This window comes from Embiotoca jacksoni, unplaced genomic scaffold (genome assembly GCF_022577435.1).
Source record: "Embiotoca jacksoni isolate LCO1_2020_lvr unplaced genomic scaffold, fEmbJac1.0.p SCAF_7, whole genome shotgun sequence".
In the NCBI taxonomy this organism is placed as follows: domain Eukaryota; kingdom Metazoa; phylum Chordata; class Actinopteri; family Embiotocidae; genus Embiotoca; species Embiotoca jacksoni.
This window is the reverse complement of record NW_027185425.1, coordinates 21,597,410-21,614,346: the sequence shown is the minus strand read 5'-3', so window position 1 is coordinate 21,614,346 and position 16,937 is coordinate 21,597,410. Positions and strand designations below refer to the sequence as shown.

The 16,937-nt window shown below is 39.1% G+C and overlaps 1 protein-coding gene across 3 annotated transcripts in view; it reads left to right on the top strand.

The window, feature by feature from the left end:
- The window catches only part of phf14 (PHD finger protein 14), a 106,937-nt gene that overhangs the window by 78,552 nt on the left and 11,448 nt on the right, over positions 1 to 16,937 (top strand). For 2 of the 3 annotated variants that reach the window (XM_069175894.1, XM_069175893.1), the window contains exons 17-18: positions 198 to 315; positions 9,371 to 10,158. In XM_069175894.1, the coding sequence (XP_069031995.1) occupies positions 198 to 315; positions 9,371 to 9,553 (301 nt within the window). In that variant the 3' untranslated portion in view covers positions 9,554 to 10,158. Of the gene's footprint in view, positions 1 to 197; positions 316 to 9,370; positions 10,159 to 16,937 lie in introns of those variants that run through there. The other variant, XM_069175895.1, reaches the window with a different exon arrangement.

The window sequence follows — 16,937 nt, the reverse complement described above, 5'->3', positions numbered from 1 at the left end:
GACAGTCAATGGCTGTGTAAGGTCAAGGGAGTGGAGTGATTAGAGGGGCTATGGAATACATTTACAAAGTCTCAGCGCTGACAACTAGCTGCCTTGTCATCATCCATTATCACTCCTGAGCTGGCCTCATCATTGAGGGACAACGGCGGTTTTATTTATGTGAGACATAACACATGCCCTTCCTGTCTGTGCCTCAGGTGTGATGAGTGCCGACTCTGCTATCACTTCGGGTGTCTGGACCCCCCGCTGAAGAAATCTCCCAAGCAGACAGGATATGGCTGGATCTGCCAGGAGTGTGACACGTCCTCTTCCAAGGTGAGTGTGTACACACTCTCTATGTGCATGTCTAAGGAAGCAGCGGGGTGGGGTGGGGTGGGGTGAGATGACATCTCTCATCATAAGGGTGCTTTACAAAGAAATGAATGTCTATATATGTATCCATGGTGTTTGTTTGCACCTGCGCACTTATTTGGGCAAAACTTTAATTACCAAAAATAATAAATTGTAAATATGTCTGTGGTGAAATGAAATAGCTCATAAGCAATAGTAATAAAGCTCCTAAAATAGATTGTTAAAGCAATGACCCTGTCTAACGATGCTACTTGCTGGTCTGTGACAAAAAAATAATTTTGGAAGTTACAGTCGTGGATGAATTTGTTGGTACCCATCCATAGAAAAAAAGTAAAACCCTCAATTTTCCGTGAAATTAAAAGTAATCAGCCTTCATCATTGTTTATTCCATATTTAAGAAAATTCAAACTTTACTTTCCATTTTCGATTCAACACAAATACTTCAACAAATTGAGGAAAATTTAAATTCAATTCAATACTTCGGTCCACTCTTCCAGAACAAACTGCTCCAGCTGTCTCAGGTTTGAAGGCGTCCTTCTCCAGACTGCATGTTTCATCTCTTTAGATGTTTGATAGGATTCAGATCAGGACTCATAGAAGGCCACATCAGAACAGTCCAATGTTTGGTTCTGATCTGTTCTGGCTGCTTTCAGCTGTGTGTTTTGGCTCCAGATCCTGTTGGAGGACCAATGAACTGTGACTGAGACAGAACTTTGTGACACTGGGCAGCACGTTTGGCTGCAGAGTTCCTTGATAGTCTTCAGATTTCATCGATCTGCACAGATTCAAGACTCCCTGTGTCAGATGCAGCAAAGCAGCCTGAAACAGAAGCTAGCCTCCTCCACAGTTGGTATGGTGTTCTGTTCTTGGAGAACGTCACCTTTTCATCTGTGAACACAGAGCTGATGTGACTCACCAAAAAGTTCCAGTTTTGTCTCATACGTCTGTTAATAACGTGATTTGTTTCTTCATGGAAACACCCGTTTCTTAGTCATGAAGTTCTGATTACTACCCTTCTCGATAACACTGGTTGCTTCTCTGTGCAACAAAGTGTTGAAGAATAGTTCATTTTTGAAACCACAGTGATTTTTTTGCCTGTTGTCTCCACAGAGGGCTGACATTACTTATCACTTTATGAAAAATAAACATTAAAGTAAATGTATTTGCAGGGCGGTCCAATTGCAGTGGTCAGGGTGCCCGTTTCCTTCACTGCCATTGTCAAATAAATACATAAAATGCTCATAAAAATAAGGTCGATAAATACCTTAAATAAGGTAGATAAATAATATTATTGCTTTTTATTGTATTTATTTAAGAGTTGTGTTCAGACATGCAAGACTTCAATGAATAAAACAATGATACGCATTTCTCTTCGGCACTGAGCACATATTTTTTGACTTGCTTAGTCATACAGTATCTCACCATCATTGGTCCTCATATTGTCAGATTCGAAACAATCTCCCCTTCACAAGTATTAAAATATATATCTGCAGAAAGCATTTTATTGTGAGATTAATGTAAAAAAAAAAGATCCAAAAGTAGTGGATCTTGTATCTAGTGGGAGTCTTTGCTAAGGTTTACAAATAAGTTCCCACTTTTTGAACTAAACAGTACAAATGGGTCTCCAGATGTTGAATATTGTAAATCCATAGCGGTTGCTAGCTAACACGATGGGAAGTTAAAGTAATGGCTTACATTTAACTTATCATTGCCTCTTATTTACATGAAAATTTAGAATGTTTAAAGTATTATTTTCTCCAGTGAATAGTGCAGCATCAATGTTGCTTTGTGGTAGTTATTTTAATTTGTTATCACAAAAATGAGGAGAATTCCTGCTTCCCTACGTATTGTTGGGACTATTTCGAAGAAGCGGGTGTCATTTTACGTATTGTAATTCTGTGCAGAGTCATAATTATGAGGTAAAAATCCAGGTCAATAACTGTCCATCGTATCTATTATCTGTTCTTAAAAACAGGATTTAATTTTCTTTAAAAAAAAAAAAGAAAACACACCAAAATTACATCATCCCAGGACAATTAATTAGATTTTTTTTTTTCTTTTCCTTTTTGTTCATATTGAATTATATTGCAATAATAAGTTGCGTTTGGTTGCCTTTCTATGTAATTGACAAATGTATCCCAGTATCTATGTCAGGAAACTAGTAGCTGGTCCTGCTGGGATTAATTTATGTGCAAAATGGGGGCCGATTGATGCTGGTGCAAAGGAAGTGAGTTCTGAAAGCCACACTGGAAATTCTGAATTAAGGGAACGAAACATTCAATTATGAAGAATAGCCAAAGTTATAGCTGTCTTCAATGTTAAGTGGTTCCCATCAGGAAAATGCATTCGTCTCAAATTTGTTATAAAACATACTCCTCATATCATCTTTGACATGTATCATGTATAAACACACAAAACAGAAATACAGTATATGTTAATATACTAAGTGATGATTGTATCTGTGATTTTGGGCATAACTGACCTCTAGTTTTCATACCAATGAAGAATACGAAGAAACTCTGAACATGAGCATCAGTCTAGGCAGCATGTTCCCATATAAGATGTCAATGTCGCTTCTCCTTTATCCACAAAGAAATCACTTGGTTCTGACATGAGAAAAATGAGCCTCTTGATGTGCTTATATCTGAAGCATACATGGTTATATTTTAATCAGCGCATTAAATAAAAGTTGGGACACTGTGTAAAATGCAATTGAAAAAGGAATGCAATGATTTGCAAATTACATAAACTAATCTTTAATTGCAGGTATCAAATGTTGAAATTAAAAAAGTATGTTTTTGTGAAAAATATATGCTCTTTTTAAATATAATGACAGGAACACGTCTCTAAAAAATTGGAACTGGGTCAACAAAAGACTGGAAAAGTTGTGTAAAGATTTTTTTTTTTAAAACACCTGGTGGAACATCTCACAACTAATTAGGTTACCTGGCAACAGGTTGGTAACATTATTGGGTATAAAAATATCATTTGAGAGAGGCAGAGTCTGTCATCAGTGAAGATGGGGAGAGGTTCACCACTGTGAAACACTGTGTGGGAAAATAGTTCAACAATCTAAGAATAATGTTCCTCAACGTAAAACTACAAAGAATTAGTGGATTTCATCGTCTACGGTTCATAATATCATTAAAAGATTCAGAGAATCTGGAGAAATCTCTGAACACAAGGGACAAGGCTGGAAACCAATATTGGATGGTGGTGATCTTCAGGCAGCACCGCATTAAAAACACACTATTCTGGAGTGGAAATCCAGTTTCCACCCATTCTGTTTAGGGTGGCACGGTGGTGCAGTGGTTAGCATTGTCGCCTCACAGCAAAAAGGTTCTGGGTTCGAATCCTGTCCTGGGTCTTTCTGTGAGGAGTTTGCATGTTCTCCCTGTGCTTGCGTGGGTTCTCTCCGGGTTCTCAGGCTTCCTCCCATCACCCAAAAAACATGCACCTCAGGTTGGTTGGCGCCGCGGTCGTGGCAGCCTGTTGCAGCAGCTCCCCCTCGGGATGCTGCTTTAGCGAAATAATTTCCCCTCGGGGATTAATAGAGTACAATAAAATTTAAAAAAATTAAAAAATCACTGCATGGGCTCAGGAACACTTGTGAAAACCATCGTCTGTGAACACAGTTCATCGCTGCGTCCACAAATGAAGGTTAAAACTCTCCAAAGAAGAAACCAGATAGAAACATGATCAGAAACACCGCCGCCTTCTCTGGACCGAGATCATTGAAGATGGACTGAGATGAAGTGGAGAACTGTCCTGTGGTCTGATGGATCACAATCTAAGATTCTGTTTGGAAATCATGGACGCTGCATCCTCCAGGTTAAAAAGGAGAGGGACCATCCAGCTTGTTATCAGTGCTCAGTTCAAAAGCCAGCATCTGTGACAGTATAGGGACGCAGTAGTGCACATAAGCTTGTACGTCTGTGAAGGAACCATTCAGGGAAGGTCTTGTTTATTTCAGCAGAACAACGTCCAACCACATTCTGCACGTATTCCAACAGCATGTCTCCGTAGTAGAAGAGTCCGCTGATAAACTGGCTTCCTGCAGTCCAGACCTGTCACCCATTGAACACGACATGAAAAAAGACTGTACTGTTGAGCAGCTGAAATCCTATATCAGGCAAGAATGGGACAACATTTCACTTTCAAAACTCCAGCAACTGGTCTCCGCAATTCCCAAATGTTTACAGAGTGTTAAAAATAGAAAAAGTGATGCAGCACAGTGGTAAAAATGCCCCTGTCCCAACTTTTTTGTGTTGCTGGGACCAAATTCAAAAAGAGCATATATTTTTAATAAAACAATAACATTTCTTCATTTCAACATCTTATATTTCGTCATTAGTCTATTTTCAATAATATGAGTTTACAGGATTTGCAAATCATTGCATTCTGTTTATATGTACATTTTGCACAGCATCCCTACTTTTTTGGAAACGGGGTGGTATGTACAATCTCGTTATTATGCCAGCAGGTAATTCTGGTTCAACTCAGTAGTCTTTGCAACATCAGGTTTTATTTAAAATCCCAGACATTAAATAATTAACTCCCTGACAGTGTCTTGTAACCTACATCCCCGGTGGAGCGCGTCATGTTGTCAGTCTATGACAAACAATAACTGATTTTACAAAGTTCCATGTGCAGAATTGATGTTTTTAAAAAGGCGTAAGAGGCGTAGATTAGTACTTGGTAAACAATATTGTTTACTGAGTAAAAGTCAGATGCTCGGCTGACCCGTCACACTGCCTCCACTAGTGCTTCTGAGAATTGAACAGACCCTATTAGAGAAAACTTCAACTTTGTTGTTTTAATTGTTTTAAAAATCAACCAATGCTAATGGGCATGCTAATGGTTTTATGCAATATTCAGTTCAAATCACTAAGAAACCTTGAACACTGTATTTTATCCTTTAGTCATTTACTCACCGGTACAGACAGTAAAGACAAACCGGTCTCTGTGGCTCTCTCATCCCAGCTCTCCGTGTCATCTCCCCTGTTCTGCCGCCTCTTACACACTGTCGTACTTCATTCCCTCTGGAGGATCTGGTCCCTGTGAAATTGCTCTCATCCTCCTCCCCCTCCCTCCCACTTGTTTACATCAAATGGTGGAACCTCCAGGCTTCAGGTCTCTGTGCCCCAGAGCAGGGCAGCATTTCACTGGAGACAGGAGAATAACATTTACTGTGTTGATGTGATAAATTAATGTAAATGTTTTATTTTCCCCACATCCCTCAGCAAGCAAAGAACACTAATGTTCAATAATTGTTCAAAGTGTTATGACAATTTGTCTATTTCTACTTTGGAAAGTAGCTAGTGCATTTGCGTAAGGAGAGAATGGTTTCCGATTGTGAAGGATTTTTACTATTTGCTGTGAGTTCACGCGGCACATTGGAGAGGCATGTTTAAGCAACAAATGGATGAAAGAAGCCAACACGTGTTTGCCATTTCCAATACTGCAGGGTCTACATTTTGAGAGGCAGTTAAAAATGTGACATTTTTGAGAAAGCATGGTGTACAGACCTTTTAAGACGCAAGGTGCACAGAGTGTCTCAGTAATAGCAAGTGTGGGGAGATAATTGACTCCACTAAGGGCATCTAAAAAGCACTCTGAGATGAGAGCTGTATTTAAGGAAAGTTTTATTATCTGCTTTTAAATGCCAAGCCATGCACAGTTGTTGCCTGTGGGGGGAGAATGTTTCTTAAATGCCAGCATTAAGTGCAGAATATTACCTGATCGGTGCATTTGAGATTCAGCTGCTGGCAGAGATAGGGGGTGGTCAACCCCTCCGCTGACAGCCTCCTACAAAAAATGGTACAGGAAGTGATTTGTCAGAGCTCCCTGCAGCCACGGCTCTTATCTGAGAGAAAGATGTGTTCATCTGAAGGAAGAGGGAAGCAGGAAGCGACACAGAGTATCTTAAAGAACCGTAGTTTTGGTTAAAGTCTTGTTTGAAAGCCAGCCTTTTTATGTATTTATCAAAAAGTACGCCTGAAATAAGAATAAAAAGAGCAGCATACTTTTCTATTTGTAGAGGTAGAGTCTCAAACGTTTAGATTTCACTCATATGAAGTGTCATTCATTCACTTCTGAAGGCCAAAGTGGTAATATCTTCCTTTGTTAAGATGTAATGTCAAAGACTGGGTGTTAAGATGGCTGTCATAGAGGTCAGATGATATGAATCATATACAGTAAATTGAGATAACAGATTTCTACTAAGCAATGTTACAAAAAAAATACTCAACCACGATATATATAATTTTCGATTTTTTTTTTTTTTTTTTTTTTTTTTTTTTTTTTTTTTTTCATCAAAATCAACAGAAATGTCTGTTGTTGGCTCATTCAGCATTTAAAATACATTCATAGTTCACAATCCCATTGATGCAACTGTCATGTTAAAATCTAATGAGACCAAAAATGAATCCGTTACAATTTTGATAATCAATAGAATTCTTTAGATAATTTCTTTCAAGCAAAATACCACATTTGATCTTCTCAAATGTTTTTCTTCTTGGTAACATCGCTGTAACATCATTCTTTATTCATTTGAATGGACTGATATTTGGATTAAAAAAGACACTGGATGATGTCACCTTTGGCTTTCAAATATTGTCTTTTATTTTTTTCATTTTTAGATGAATCACCATTTAATCATCTGCAAACTAAACAGTTATGGAAAATACTCATAATTATACAACAAGTAGTTCTGACCCAGCGATCTGATTGGTCAACTGTACATTTGTAATGTGCTCAAATCAGCATATCATCACACCCTGCTCATCACAAGAAATATCACCGCGCCTTCTCAATGGGAATATATAATTTCGTATGCAATAATGTTGTTTTTACTTGTTATAGGTCTATTAATCGTGACCCATTTGGCAAAATCGGGTCTCTTTTGATCCTTTTTTGTTGCTCCGAGCACCCTTACGTAACACCACGGATAGTCGAATCCTAGCTGAGCAGTTTAGTGTTTCTATGTGCTGTATTTATTCAATTTGAGAAACCATTTCTAGAAAGCAAAAAATGGAATGGATCTCATTTCTGTTGCTTGGTCGTTGCTAAGGGTTGGACTACTTCCTGGAGTGGTAAACATTGCATACATTACATTCACTTCTACTGAAGTGACTTGATTGTTTTCCAGAATGTTAGTCATACCCCATGTATTGCCATGGAAATGGAGCTCACGCAAACAAAACATTTTATATTTTGAGAGCTAGATGAGATAGATGGTAGCTTGTTGTATAATCGCAATATTTCATAAGATGGTGCGTTTACGGACCTCGGCGCAAACGCCTCGGTCCTGACCGCCTCACTGTCGTGCCAATAATCACGTTAAAGCACGCCCTCGAGTGTAATATTGCTTAATTTTCAGCCCTAATGACAATAAACAGTCCGGCATAGTGATTTGCAACATTATCCACAACAACCTCATCCAGCCAGTGAGTTTACAGGAAGGGCTGTCAAAAGTATCAGACTGCACCACAGCTACGGGTGAACGCTTTGGTTCGTCTCTTCTTGAAGGTTTTCATGGTGTTTTCCTACAGGACTTTCACACCTGCGCACACTCTACAAATCACAGCACAAAGTGAAACTGATTGTTGGTGACTTCAGTTTCATCATTTTTAAATGGTCTAAAATGCCTTAAGAAATACACTATAAAGATGTCTGTTGGTTAAAAAGTGGCGGTGACTGCTGAAAATAATATGTGCCATTTTTCTTGTAGCGTTGAGTATCAAAAACTGCCCGGTATTAAATCTTTGGACTAAATGCTTGTTTCGATTCTTCATCTGCTGATTCTTCATCATTTGATTTATTTGCTAATTTGACACTTTGGTAGAGTTCTTGTATTGTTGCTTGTGCATGCCAAGAGCTGCTTCTGTAGGAAAAATACAGTTTATACAAGTCACTCAAATGGAGGTGTTGAAAACTGTTGTTTTAGTATCAGTAATGAATTAAGCTGTTGTATTAGTATCAAAATTATACCCAGATCTAGTGTTGATATTCTACCTAAACAAAGTGCCAATTGTGAAATGATCCTTCATTATTTTGTCTTAACATTGATGGAAGAAATATGATTCTAAAAAACCCAAAAAAGTGATCGAGTTCAGTAGGTTTTATTCCTGTAATTCAATTCCTATTTGGTGTTCATGTAGTCTAATGTTGTGTTCCAGATGTTGTACTAACTCTCACTATTGTCAGTACATAAGTGCATTCACAGTGTCAAGTACAGAAACATGCAATGCGCTACAAATACCAGGATGATGCACCAAAACTGTCCAAAAAAGAAGTGTGAAACTCTGGATGCTTTCCACCCTAAACGGTCGCCATGTTGGCTTCGTAATGGAAGAGGCGGGGGCCACCGGCGGAAAGAATTTTCAAATTAAGGTGCCTGAAGAAGCTGCAGCTGTTCCTGAACACCAAACTAAAGTGTTTCTCTTTCACTGCTGCTGCTGGACAGAAGCCATCAGTGTGTTAGTTGAGTGTGTTAAACTGAGGGAATGAAAACTTGATTTCTGGGTAAAATAATGAAAGCTGCAGATATTTTGCCGGTTGATGTGTTTACATTCTGAGATTATTTCTAATCAGTGTACAGCCCCATTTCCACAAAAGTCAGACACTGTGTAAAATGTAAATAAAAACAGAATGCAACAATTTGCAAATCACATAACCCCATATATACTGAGAAATAGACCAAAGACAACATATCACATGTTAAACCTGAAGATGTTAATTGTTTTATGAAAAGTATATGCTTATTTTGAATTTGATGCCAGCAACACATCTCAAAAAAGTTGGGACAGGGTCATGTTTACCGCTGTTTTGCATCACCTCGTCTGTTAACAACATTCTACAAACGTTTGGGAACTGTGGAGACCAGTTTCTGGAGTTTTGAAAGTGAAATGTGGTCCCATTATTGCCTGATATAGTATTCCAGCTGCTCAACAGTTCAGGGTCTCCTTTGTTGTATTTTTCATGTCATGATGCTCAAGATGTTTTCAATGATTGACAGGTCTGGACTGCAGGAGGTCAGTTTATCAGCGGACTCTTCTACTACAGAGCCATGCTGTTGGAATACGTGCAGAATGTGGTTGGACGTTGTTCTGCTGAAATAAACAAGACCTTCCCTGAAAGAGACGTTGTCTGGATGGCAGCATATGTTGCTCCAAAACCTGAATATATCATTCAGCATTAATGCTTCCTTCCAGATGTTCAAGCCCATGTCATGTTCACTAATGCATCCCTGCACTGTCACGGATGCTGGCTTTTGAACTGAGCACTGATTACAACTTGGATGGTCCCTCTCCTCTGTAGCCCAGACAATGAGCGCCCATGATTTCCAAAAAGTGTTCCTGAGCCCAGACAGTGATTTCCACAACAGAATTGTGTCTGCCTTGCAATATTGGCCTTGTCGCTTGTGCACAGAGATTTCTCCAGATTCTCTGAATCTTTTAATGATATTATGAACCGTAGACGATGAAATCCCCAAATTCTTTGCAATTTTACGTTGAGGAACATTATTGTTACATTTTTGCACTATTTTCCCACACAGTCTTTCACAGAGTGGTGAACCTCTCCCCATCTTCACTGCTGAGCGATTTTGCCTCACTGAAATGCTGTTTTCATACCCAATAATGTTACCGATCTGTTGCCAATTAACGTAATTAGTTGCGAGATGTTACCCCTGGTTTTATTTTAGCTTTACACAATTTTTCCAGTCTTTTGTTGACCCTGTCCCAACTTTTTTTAGACCTGTTGCTGGCATCAAATTCAAATTAAGCACATCTTTTTCATAAAATATTAAAATTTCTTCATTTCAACATTTGATATGTTGTCTTTGGTCTATTTTCAATTAGATATTGCTTTATATGATTTGCAAATCATCGCTTTGCAATCAGATTTCGATTTTACACAGCGTCCCAACTTTTTGGGAAACGGGGTTATAAAACAACAGTGTGCGATTTCAAACAGCACTACCTGGTCAAAATTACTTTGCTACACAAGTAAGAGTCCTGATATGTGCGAGCACTATTTGTTAGTGTCGTGAGGAAAGTACGTCATTTGGAACACAGCGTAACACTCTTGAACATTTTCGGAGCATTTAGATGACGTCACCATACCCAATCCCATTTAAGGTCTCATTGGATCCATTTTTTTCTCCGGCTAGAACAAACACCAAATCTGTTTGAATCATTAAATAAATCAAAGACTCTGCAGGTGAGTTTGAAACCGAGCTGTTAATCCGCATCTCCAACGTCTCACATTGAGGGTAAACTGTCTCGTCTTATACTTTCTTGTGCTGAGGTGGAGGTTATTAGAGGTCGACAATATTTTCAATTTATTTGTGAGCACTTGTTTTACAAGTAACAACAATAATGTTCCCACTATAGTATCTGTCAAAGAAAACAAACCCACGTCGTTTTGTGTTTCTCTTATTGTCTCCTATTAAAGGTCACAGGAAATGGCTTTGTGTCTCCTGATTAATAACAAAATATCTTTTTGATGATGACTTGCTTGTATTGTTGAGGTATTTGTAGAGCAGTTGTAATTACAGACGACCTGCTGGTTTACAGTGTTTGAGGAAAATGTGAAGCTGAACGTTGATGCCATTGCGTGCATATTCCTGTTGTGCAAAGGGCAATAAGCGGTTTTATTGGACACCCTTGAGTTCATTATAGACACTGTGTTTCTCTCAGCCTGCTTGGCTTAGATAAACCTCACTCTGGCCAAGGCCACGTCTCTCCTCCTGTCGCCCCAGGCCCTCACCAAATTGATTCCAGTAATAAAGTGACAGTCTTGCCGTAATATACGGATGGCTTTTAATTCAGGCCTGTTACTGTGCCAGGGGTGCTTGTTTAAGGCTTTATTTACACCCTTGCAGTGCTGCTTGATATGCTGGGCTCCATGGTGAATCAGACCACAAAAATTGGATAAAAGGTTTGAAATGCCAAAAGCTCTTAAAGTTGCTCAGACAGTGTTTAAAGTACTCAGCTGTGAACTTGTGTGGGATGCACTACTTTAGCTGCTCTCAGACTTGTTGTCATCAAAAGGATTGCAACTGTTGAAATTACTGCCTGTAAAAGTTTCATTTTCTTCACTTCCTCCGCAGCCATAATCCAACTCCTACTCGGCAAACAATTTGTATTTGAAGTTGTGTTGAGGCCTCGGAGTGTTCAGCTCTTTTTACGTCTGTATAGCAGCTACGTGTTTAAGGCCGGTGTTTGCCTGTTTGGACTGCAGGGTGTTTATGAGCTCAATGTACCTTAAGTGTTTGTAATTTCTGATGGGTTGTAGCAGCTAATGTGAGTTTTTCAATTCAGAGGAAGATTACCTTTACAAGCTGCGCCATCAATCAGAAGCTTCATGCTTGACCTGTGAAAGACTGTAATTAAGTTAGCCTAATTAACTTAATGAAGTGTCACACTCCGCCGGTTTTAGTATATAGAGGAAATTGAAAGAAAAATAGGCATCATTACTCATCAGCTGGTCTGGTATTTAGAGAGCAGCACAAGAAAGGACTTTTCTGCTAACTCCTCATTCGATGGGTGTCTATCTTTGGGGAAAATCTAACCTTTAGCCTGTTTCTATTTATTCAGTGAGGCGTTTTTTATTAGCAGTGTGGTTGGTATAATCAGTATCACTGGTGCATTTATAAAATGAAGCAAAATCCCAGAGTGTGATTGAAATATGTTGCCCTCTACATTTTCCTAGCTGTATTCAAGTTTAATGTTAATGTGGTGAGCAGAGTGCGATCAATAAGCCCGACAGTTGAGGCTTTTGCTCGAGCGTATGAGGTGCTTGGAGTGTGATAACCTCATCGATGATGGTCGTGTGGTAGACGTGGCCAAAGTTTAGCCACAGTTTAATGTGATTTAAAGGCGAGCAGGGGCAGCTAAACTTGCCTGCAGGGAGCACCGTAGCATGGTCAAGGGTGGCTAGGCGGGACGCTGAAGACGAAGGGAAAATCAATGGCTGGGAGTCACCTCAATCACTTTAACTAGGCGCTACAGACGTCCATGCCCCTCTCAGGGGCCAATTTGTGGAGTAAACAGGAGTGTGTGATTGTTGTCGGAGTCCCTGGTGGCCCCGCAGCCCATTCCTCCGGACCTGGCTCCATTCTAATAACCTTCTTAACGCAGTGAGTACATGAGGCCACTTTTCCGACCCGTTAGTATTTTACAGCCATGAACAGTATCACAGACGGAGAAACAGCACCGCCAGCCTTCGTTAAGATAACACTCCCAGCAGTCCCTGCTTCTGCTGTGTGGGCACAAAGCATTCTGGGTAGACAAGCAACACTTTCCTTCTATGAATATACATAATGAACTTTAGTTTAACATTTCTTTCTCTAAACTCACCACAGTTGAATATTGCCATACTTTAGATAGATGTTTGGCCTTTATTGTGTTTGGCAAGTTACATGTTCACACAGGTTATTGTCTTGTTTTCACAATTTCATTTTAATTACTAATTATAAATTCAGTAATTTAAGAAAATAATCAGCAGTTTCACTAATAATGAAAATACTATTTAGTCACGATTTACAACAAAATTGAACCCAATACTGCCATCTTAGATGACCATGATTTAACCTGAGCTGAAGAATTTCAGGATTCATCCACAGTTTCAAAACCATAAAGTTGGGTCCAACTCCTACTAAAAAAATAATAATAAAAGAAAAAAAAAAAAGACACATAGATACTAAAAGCATAAAGCAAAAAGGCTGACTGTCAGTCTCAAACCCAGGCAGTTCTCAGTGTTTCTGTGCTCTTAATACAGTTTTAATGTTTTCTCATTTTCTATTTTTGACTCAATCATTGAGTCACAACAACAAAATAGGTGTTTGTTCTTTGTGTTAGATCTATAAATTAATCATGAATAAATATATTTGCAGAACAAATGATACTTAGGTTTGATGATTCATAATGCACCTTTACGATTCTGTGAAAGGTGTGGGGACCGACCACACACGGCTCCATGTGATCAAAACACTGCAGTATTTTGCCTCTATGATGAAGTTGAGGGTGTACAATTATGTCATGAGTTTAATGGCCTTTTCATTTGCATTTATTTACTTGTATAGAAAAAGAATAGAAGAGGTTCCGTGCAGACCTCAGGTTGCCATGTAAAACACAATTAGCCTGAAGTCTCTACATTTTTATTTTCTGACGTGTGTTCAGCCTTCAGAAATAAAGCAGTTACAGTTTTCCTGCAGCTGCCGAGCACTCAGATGCGTACATGATTCTCAATACTCCAAATTAAAAACCGAGAGAAAGCAGCTCCTCTCCTCCCGACTGTACATCCTCCTCAGCAGCTGTAGTTATCTGAGCAGGCGATAAAAAGAAAAACCTGCTTGTGCATTTTACCTCTGATTAAATTAGGCATCGCCTGGTAAGTTCATCTCAGTATCAGTCATGCCTCACTAAAATGGAAATTCATTTCTTGGGAAAAAATGGACGTTAAACAATGCCCTTTGTAATAAATGAAATGGGAATTGCAAATATGCGCAGTCATGAAATTTAATTGTGCTCTGTGGTGTCTGGTTGGTGGGTGCTGAGGAGTGCAGAGAGGCGCTGGGGGCAGAGGTGGTTAAATGTAGCGAGTAACGCACTGCCTGAACAGCCTAATGAAGCTGCTGTTTATGACCCGCTGCAACTGTGTCATCTCTTGAATGGCAACAAGATGCCAGTTCACAAAAAGACAAACTGAAGCACGCGGACACATAAAGCTGCAGACACACACACACACACACACACACACACACACACACACTCCACAATGTGTTTCTGTCGAACGAATGTCGTCTTCTGTTTCCTTCATTTTACTCGTGTTGTAAAGTCTTTAGAGAGATGTTTGCAGTTCGCTGCCATGTCTTTACAGCTGATAAATGTAGCTAGCAGATGTATGCACAGACGGCAAATATTAATAATGTGCAAATACATATGCATAACAGACAGTATGATATCATTATGAAGGAATAAAGAAGTATTTTAGAAAACACTCGTGTTAATTGGTACGATTTGTTGAGGAATTTATGATAATTTGAAATAAGCTCAATTGGTGGCTTTAAAATATAAAATGGCTGAGGTATAAATACAATGAATGTATATGGGGCTGTGTTTTAAACAACAGCAGTCATAAGAAGTCTCAGCATCTAATTGAAGAAAAAAAAAGAGCATAGACTTATGGATCATGACAGAAGTGTTAGAACTGTAGTAGAGTGTCTTGCTTATTAAATAAATGTAATTGCTAAAGATACCATGATGGAATAAATGCATGGTGTCAGAAAATATATTTTTTTTAAAAATGTTTTTTTAAAAGTCTTAGTCATTCACTTCATTGTTTTTCTAATTTAATGATATTTATAATGTCTTAGTTGTTTTGCTTTGGCCTTTTTGGAATTCTGTATTTAAACCATGAAATAGCACAATAGAGTTGTCTCTACCATCAAATGGGTTTGAAAGCTCTGAAAAAAGATTTATTGTTGTTTTGTTTTTTGATTTGTATTTTTGAAATTGTTCTGAAGAATGAATGTTTATTTTCTATTAGTTTAAATCGGGTTCAGACCGTGAATAACTCGACAGTTCATTTACAGTAAGGCTTCGTGGTTGCGCTTACCCATCCTGTTTGGTAGTGCGCAACTATCCGTGTGTGCAGCTGCAGATTTATCTGACGGTGAGAGCAGTGAATCCATCAGAGGTGAGAGGGGAGAATCAAGTGCAGCCTTTTCTGCACACATACTCTCATAAATAAATACAGTGAACGCAGGAGGCATGATAAGAAAATCAATCACACTAATTAACTGCTAATTCTTTTGAGGACTGTATAGGCTTGATAAAGGATGGCACAGCATATTAAAGTCCATACTGTGTTGTACATTATGATTCCTTTACAGCGGGATTTTAATCCATGTGTGTGTGTGTGTGTGTGTGTGTGCGTGTGTGTGTGTGTGTGTGCGTGCGTGCGTGCGTGTGTGTGTGTGTGTGTGTGTGTGTGTGTGAGGGTGCAGTGAGGTGTTAGCAGCAGGGCTGTGAGGCTGCGTACAGTTGGAGCTGGACTGGTCTCTGTTGCCACCTACAGCTCAGTGTGAGCTCTCTCGTCTCTGTGCATCATGCGACGCTCGACTCTGCCCTTTAAAACGCCCACCTGGGCTCAAATGGAAAACGTGGCATTTCATTATCATATATGTATATGTTAGGGCCAGAGGGCCTGCCAGCCTATGGAAGGTGAGTGCAGACAACAGCACCGCCCCCCTCCTCTCCTTTGTGTCCCCAGAGGAATGGAGATATCCCACAATGCCAGAGTCCATCAGCCCCTGCAGGCCCTTCGGAGGGGGAGTGTCTGGCGCTCTGTTCCCACAAAGCAAATGTCTCTCGCAGGGGCCACTGATGCACAACATACTGTAGCTCTGTAAGGTCCTCAGTGAGACAACAGGAGCGCTGCTTCACGTCCCCCGTCCTCTATCTCCGGATCAGTGCTTTAAACATGTTACACATTTCAACACATCAAGAAAAACACAAGTCTTTCAGCAACATGCAGATAGCATTAGGTTTACACTCATAATTATGGCTTTTATTTAAAAACAGGATCTGGGATTTGTCATCCACCGTTGAGCTGATAACAGTCTGATTGATTGCAAAGGTACAGGTTGTTTCAATCACACTACTAATTACAAAGAAGACTGTAAAGAATTCATACCAGCTTTATTTGTATACCCTTTATTGTTATTATACATTGTATGTTTTATGAATGAACCAATGCGTACATCCATCAAGTGAAAAATTAAATATAAAAGGCTAAAGTTTAACAAAAGAAATAAGAGAATAAATGTGCATAGAGATACTATACAAATAAAAATCATAATAATATAATTAAAGCATTATATCCTAGGTCAGCAGTGAAACATCTGCATGGAAAAAAATATTCTTTGTTGTGATATGTTGTAATAAATAAATAATGAAAGTTGCTCACTTGGTACACAACTACAGAAATAAGAATCTGATCATACCTAAAGGTCTCGATGGAAAACCAGTGTGCACGAGCTGCAGGGTACCCAGCAGCATGCACATCCAGTTTGAGCATCGTGAACATAAAGTGAACATAATGAAGCATTTAGACGCAAAGAGACAGACTTTTTATTCTCAGTGGTTCAGAATAAGAGCGCTAATCAAATACATAACACAAATTCTAGGAGGAATACCTTTCAATGTTAAACTTCATGGTAATCAAGCTCTTTCCGTCACATGTTCTGTATCTCTACTCATACACTGCAGCTATTTCAGTACAGCTCAATAATGCTGTGACACATGAATGAGTGGGTTTACAAAATTATAATATGCTATGTGCTCACTAACAGCAATTACACTCCTTTCCAAACAACTTGTCGGATACTCCCTCGGAGATATGTGCTTTTCAAATATGATTAACAGCTCGTCTGCTCCATCGCTCTGACACTTTAAATTGCACATTGCACAGGCAATTTCCGTAGACTCACTCCATAAGGCTGACTATAAGTGCAGATAAATGAGAAGTGGGCTCTATCAGAAGGTAATCTTTAAATGTACTATCACTTTCAGCGT